Source organism: Chiloscyllium plagiosum, chromosome 17 (genome assembly GCF_004010195.1).
Source record: "Chiloscyllium plagiosum isolate BGI_BamShark_2017 chromosome 17, ASM401019v2, whole genome shotgun sequence".
Classification (NCBI taxonomy): Eukaryota; Metazoa; Chordata; class Chondrichthyes; order Orectolobiformes; family Hemiscylliidae; genus Chiloscyllium; species Chiloscyllium plagiosum.
In genome coordinates, this window is record NC_057726.1 from 27,127,158 (window position 1) to 27,134,134 (window position 6,977).

The 6,977-nt window shown below is 37.4% G+C and overlaps 1 protein-coding gene across 1 annotated transcript in view; it reads left to right on the plus strand.

Annotated features, from left to right (window-relative positions):
• The window catches only part of LOC122558720 (nuclear factor of activated T-cells 5-like), a 236,777-nt gene that overhangs the window by 107,413 nt on the left and 122,387 nt on the right, over positions 1 to 6,977 (plus strand). The window contains exon 4 of the mRNA XM_043707513.1: positions 6,502 to 6,972. Within this exon, the coding sequence (XP_043563448.1) occupies positions 6,502 to 6,972 (471 nt within the window). The remainder of the gene's footprint in view (positions 1 to 6,501; positions 6,973 to 6,977) is intronic.

Here is a 6,977-nt window from a genome sequence, read left to right on the forward strand (position 1 = left end):
CATGGATGCGCTGGCATGAATCTTCTAAGAATCTTCAGGTAGAGTCATTTCATAGAGTCATACAGCATGGAAACAGACCCTTAGGTCTAACCAGTCTATTCCGACCATAATCCTGAACTAAACTAGTCCCATCTTCCATATCCGTCCAAACATTTCTTATTCGTGTACTTATCTAAATATCTTTTAAACATTGTAACTCTACCTGCATTCACCACTTCCTCTGGAAGTTCATTCCACACATGAACCATTCTCTGTGTAAAGAGAAAGATTGCCCCATGTGTCTTTTTTTTATATCGTTCTACTCTCACCTTAAAAATATGCCCCCTCGTCTTGAAATCACTTTCCTTAGGGAAAAGATGCATGCCATTCAACTTTATCTGTACCCCTCATGATGTTATAAATTTCTGTAAGGTCACCTCTCAACATCCTATGCTCCAGTGCTAACTGTCCTGACCTATCCAGCCTCTCCTTTATAACTCAAACCCTCCATTCCTCGCAACATCCTGGTAAATCTCTTCTGAACAAGTCCAACCTAATAATAATATTCCTATAACAGGGAGACCCAAACTGGACACATTACCCCCAAAGGGGCCTCACCAATATCCTGTACTACCTCGACATAACGTCATAACTCCTATACTCAAAGGCCTGAGCAATGATGGCAAACGTGCTAAATTCCTTCGTAATCACCCTTTCTGTATGTGATGCAAATTTCAAAGAATTATGTACCTGAAACCCTAGGTCTCTCCGTTCTACAACACTACCCAAAGCCCCACTTTTAATTGTATAATTCTTGCCTTTGTTTGTTTTATCAAACTGCAAAACCTTGCAATTATCCAAATTGAACTCCATCTGCCACTCTTCAGCCCATTGACCCAATCAATTAAGATTTCTTCATAATCTTGGATAATGTCCTTTATTGTCCATTCTACCAAACAATCTTGATGTCATTGGTAAATGTACTCCTCACTGTGCTTTCTATATTCTCATCTAAATCATTTAAATACGTAACAAACAAAAGTGGACCCAGATCTAACTACTAATTGGGCCACCATGTGGAATGTTGTCAAAGGTTTTACTAGAGTTCAAGTAAACAATGTCTTCATACTGGAAATGTCTCAAGGATCCGAAACCTGCCAATGCCCACCCTTATTTAAAAAGTAAATAAGACAAACACTGGTATCTAAAGGCTAAAAAAAAAACCAAAAAAAAACTCATGCTGGAAATCAGAAACAATTTTTTAAAAAACACTCAGCACCTCTGCCAATATCTGTGGAAAGAAGGCAGTGTTAACATTTCTGGTTAGTGACCTTCTTCCGAACAGAACAGAATGGAACTGAGCTGAAGCATCACCGTATCCAAAATGTTAATTCATCTTTCTCTCCACAGTTTTTAGGAGGTAGTGAGAATTGCAGATGCTGGAGAGACCGAGTGAATAAAGAATGGAGCTGGATAAAGTGCAGCACGTCAAGCAGCACCAGAAGGGAAGGAGAGTCAGCATTTCAGGTTGGAATCTTTAATCAGTCCTGATGAAAGGTTCTGACCTGAAACATTGACTCCCCTTCTGCCCTTGACCTGCTGTGCTTTTTCCAGTTCCATTGTTAATACACTCGACAAATGCTGGTCGACCTGCTGAGTTTTGGAACTATAAGCCAGTTGGTTTTATTGGGAAAATTAGTCTATTCTGAGGGGTGTCCAAGCAGAGCATTTAGAAATCCATGTGATCAAGCAGATTCAGCAGGCATCATGAAGGGAAAATAATGCCTGACAAATTTCTTTAAATTTTTTGAGGTATGACTCTCGATAGAAACAGGGTAGATAAAGAGGAAGCTGGAGATGTGCTATACTTGGATTTCTAGAGGGATTTGATAAGCTACACATGTTAAGCTACTGAATGAGATGAGGGTCCATGGTGTTGGAGATAATATATTAGCATGGATAAGAGATTGGCTAACTAACTAGCTCCCTGACGAAGGAGCAGCGCAGTGAAAGCTTGTATTCCCAAATAAACCTGTTGGACAACACCGGCATCTCCAAATCAGGACCATAACCTGGTGTTGTATGATTTTCCGGCACCTCCATGTAATAGAAGACAGAGAATTCTTCAAAAAAGTGGAGCAATTTCATGTTGGCAACCTGTTATTTGTGGAATGCCACAGATCAGTGTTAGTGCCATAATTCTTTACCATATATATTAATGAAGTGGATGAGAAAAGTGAAGGTACTACAGACAAATTTGTGATTGACGCATAAATAGGGAAGGCAAGTAGTGAGGATAACATGTAGTCTACAGCAAGATATAGATCGATTAATTGAGTGTGCAAAAACTTGGCAGATAGAGTATAATGTGGCGAAATAGAGAAGGACTGCAGGAAGTTATAATACAGAGGACTTTCAGAGTCTTTGCGCTAACTACTGTGTTCAGCAGATAACAGGGAAGGCTAAAGAAATTTAGGTTAGGCAGCATCTGTGCAGAGAGCAACAACATTAACCTTTCAAATCTGGTATGGCTCTTTTTCAGAACTCGAGACCTTATTGAATCATATAAAATTCTTTGGAGATTTGACAGGGTAGCTGCAGAAAAGTTGGTTTCCCCTGTGAGAGTCTAGGAACAAAGGACATAATCTCAGGGTAGGGAGTTGCCTATTTAACACTGAAATGGCAAGCTATTTCTTTGGAGGATAGTAAATCTGTGAATTATTTAACACAGGAATCCGTATAGGCTGGATCATTAGGTATACAGAGTTTTAATCAATAAGGGAATGAAGGTTTGTTGGGAAAAGACAGGGAGGTGAGGATAATCAGGTCAGTTATGATCTCACTGAACGGTCGAGTAGACTTTTATAAGCTGAGTAGCCTACTTCTATTTTTCTATCTTATGGTTTTAACTTTGGTTTAGCTGTCAGCAAAGGAGCGTGAAATTTCCCAGTTTAGTGGAAACCTTATCAGAATAGCAAATTCAGTTTACTAAATTAAAACAAGTGCAAGTAAATTTCTGTTTCCCCTGGAAAGTATGTTTGGGCTCCATATGGTGGAAAGGGAGCAATAAAAGGCAGTTATCATATCTCCTGTTCTTCCACAGAAAGGTGCTGTGGAAAGACAGCAGCTGTTGGGATAATCATGAAGTGATCATGGAGAAGATGATTTGTTTTGAATGTTGAAAGGAGACAAAGATGTGTTTAATGAGAGAACTATCCTGGGGATGGTAGAAATTGCAAAGGACGCTACATGGAGAAGATAGTTTAATGTTAGTTCAACAGTTTAACATTATTTGAAACATATTTGGAATTGGCTAATTTTTAAAGGAATTGTCACACGTTTGTGCCTGTGCTTCTAATAATTGAGGGAAAATTATTCTGGTTCTTTGTAAAATAAGCTGTTTCTACTAATTCTTAGGTTTTGAAAAAAATAATGTAGTAGAATCTAGTTAATTTAGTGTCTTGATAAAATAAGATGGTGGGTAACTTTGCGAAATATGAGACAACAGTACTAAATGAGATTCAGAAGACATCATAAAATATAGAGCAAAACTTCAGTGATTTCTGTGTCCGTTTAACTAAATTGTTGTTTTAATCACCCCAGATGTCTAAAATACACATTTCAAGCAATTGCTACTCTGCTAGTAACATCTTTGTCTCTATAAAACTATGGAATGTGGAATTGAGACATACAGATTGACATGCATTCAATTTAAATTTGCTGTTGAAAATTAATTGTGACTTAAAGGCCTGGATTTTCATGCCCTGGTGTGGAGTGCAGACATGGAATATTTCACAGCCTTACAAACAGACCTCAGGAAAAGCAGCCTGAAACCAGTGTGTGGCAGACAGGTGTGGATGTGGCTCAGCTGTAAAGTTGATTTCAATTCTCTATTATGATATAATAAAAACTAAAACAAAGTAAAGGCTCACCAATCTGCACCCCCTTCAACCCCTCCCACCAATTTGCCATAAGATAAGGAGCAGGAGGTTTAGAGGGAGTTTGGGGAAATTATTTGGGTATTTAGTGGGTAGCTGGAACTCGCTTCTTAAAAGGATGGTTGCAGTGGTAACCCTTAAGACATTGAAGAAGTATTAGATGTGCTAAGTGCTGAAAAATGGATTAGAATACATAATTACTTGATGACCGGCGTGGATACGACAGGCCAAAAGACCACCTCTTATGCTGTAAAAACTCTGACTTTTTACTCACTGTGCCAACCTATGACATTCCACCACCTTCCGTGACCCTTTTTTGGCCTGATGGCAATTTAGTGTCAACACAGCTTTCACCCTTTACATTTCACCGACAATGTCAACTCACCTAGGATCCACCATTGTTACACTTTAGGAGTTAACAAAAATTATGTAAATGAAGTTTTATTGGATAAAATTCTTCATTATATTGAAAAAGCATTCTGATTCATCGTAACCCCATTTATTACTTTAGCAATCCTTCAACTCCATTAAACCTAAAATAATTTCATTTTAGAGCCCCAACACTGGAATTCATGGTCACTCATCAAAGAGCCCGAAATTATTTGTAGCTTTCAATCAAACTGTGAAATGAAAGCCACTTTGATATTGGATTCTTGTGAAATTAGTCAATGATCACTAATATAGCACTGGAAATATTGAGGCTTAAGTTAACAGACTTAAATAAATGCAATAATTTTTATTTTAAAATGCACGGTCTGGACTTTTTTTTCCAAACTATAAAAAGCCTAGTGTTTCAAATGCCTTGACAGTCTTAACAGGACCTTTGGATTGTTCTTTGACAACATTTGGGTGTTTACTGATGTTGACCTTTCACAATCTCACCCATCCTCTCAAAAATTCTGATCTTCAGTTTAGAGCCTACTGTACATTTGTTTGATGATTCAATCAATTTAAGAAAATTTCATGGTGTTGAGCTATTCCATTATTTTAAGTTGTGAACTTTGCTTTTTTAACTTGTAGAGCTATTGTATGTTTTGATTACATTTCTTGAGCTGGGAATAATATGGGTTTTAGGCTTTGAAACAGTTTGTTCCTTTGGAAAGATGGGATTCTGCCTGTTACTGATCTTTTTGCTTTGGAGTTGCTGGCATAATTGACTCCTCATTACTATTTAATCTATCTTTGTGCTGAATATCTGTCACTACATATCTTGGCACCTTCCAAGAGCAAACCGCAACCTCCTCGGTACTACCCGGTGCCAGTTGATATTGAAAATCAGTTATTTGGACTGAATACATCTCATAGTTGTTTCAACCACATAAGGTGTCACTCTTGTCTAGGGGATTGCAACTTCCTCTGGTCGTCAGTGAGATTTTGTTAACCAGTTTGCTCAGAGGAAGCCGTTATTTTCTGATTATTGACTCCATCAAGGAGTTGGTGCTTCTAGAAAAACAGGAGAAAATGAGAAAAAAAGAACTGGCAAAAAGAGAGTACATTTTTAAAAATTAATTGCACTTACTGCAAGGCACTTAACACACTCTTGCCTAATAAAATGCAAATTATGCATTTTTTAAACTAATATAAAGCATTAAAAAATAGGGTTGAATTAAAAAACTAATATCATTATATTTTAACATATAACCTTAAAGTCATTATTAAAATTATAATGGAACTTTTATTTTAAACAGATTTTGTCCAGTTTTCATGTTTTCAGAATATGTTAAACACCTTAAAATTTAAGGAGGCTGGAATAGGCTATGAACAAGTTTGGTATCTCTGTTTCATGCAGCTAATGTCAATCTAATATTGTGCTTTTAAGTTAACTAATTATTATGTACAACATAAATAGGGACCGCAAACTTGAGAGTATGGATGACCACTTTATCTCCATCATATCTGATTTGGAATTTATTTCAAATTCTGATGAAATAAAGACATCTAGTACTTTCAATTTTCCATTTATTATTAATTACTTCCTTGATTAGTCAATTCTGCTTTCGATCTCGATTGTACCAATTACTGTTTTGGCCAACTGTACAGATCATGTCAAAAGAATTTCTTTTTTTTTGCCCACAAGAGTTCATCTTGAAGGAGAGAAGCGCATGCAACAGCGGTCCCATTTGGTTTCTCACATACTCATTCATCAGATTCATACCTATTTATATTTTTTGTAATTTCTTTTATGAATGGAAAGTAGTTATGTTTTTAAGTTTAGCTTACATTTTTCATTTTAGTTCCAGGAATTTGCCTGCCAAGCAGGGTGTCTTTGCAACAGTTCTTTGTTACTGATTTCTGAAGATTATTTTTAATTATTTGACTATGAGCAACCCAAATTGACTTATAATGTACCAAGGTTTATCTTATTTTGTCCTGACCCTGATTGGAATCTTGAAGAATATTGGATATACACTGACTCCCATTTTAAAAAAAAAACCTTCCAGTGTCATTTGCTGCTTCTCACATTTTGGAATTTTATGAATTATTGAGTTAATGCTTTGTGAACAATTAAACAGAACACAATTGGACATTGCTAGCTAACTCACGTTGAATTTGTGTATTTACATTTGGATTGTACATACCACAGATGTCTCCTCCAGCGGTGGTCAAAGCAGCACCTTCACCCCATCTTCCAATCCTAGCATGCATTCTACCTCAGTAACTGACAACACATCTATGCAAGTAGATAGCTGCACTCCAGAACAGGGGGTAAGTGGCCATGGGGTAAGTGAATTACTGAGCTATGAAAATCAGTTAAGTAATGCCCCACAGCTGCAGTCCATGCCCAAAAGGAGGACAGTCCTCAACATCTCTCCACCACCTGAAGACTTGCTGGATGACAGCCGGATGTCTTGTCAAGATGATGGAGGTGACTCTGAGCAGAGCAGCAATATTTGGATGGAAGAGTCAGGCTCTAATTTCAGCATTATGAGTTCCAGTTCGTACAATGACAACACAACAGTGCCACGGAAGTCACGGAAACGTTCACCTAAACAACGACCAGGCTTTGTACGTGTGGATGATGAAGGGTCGAATATGGATGTATTTGATGCAGACAGTGCA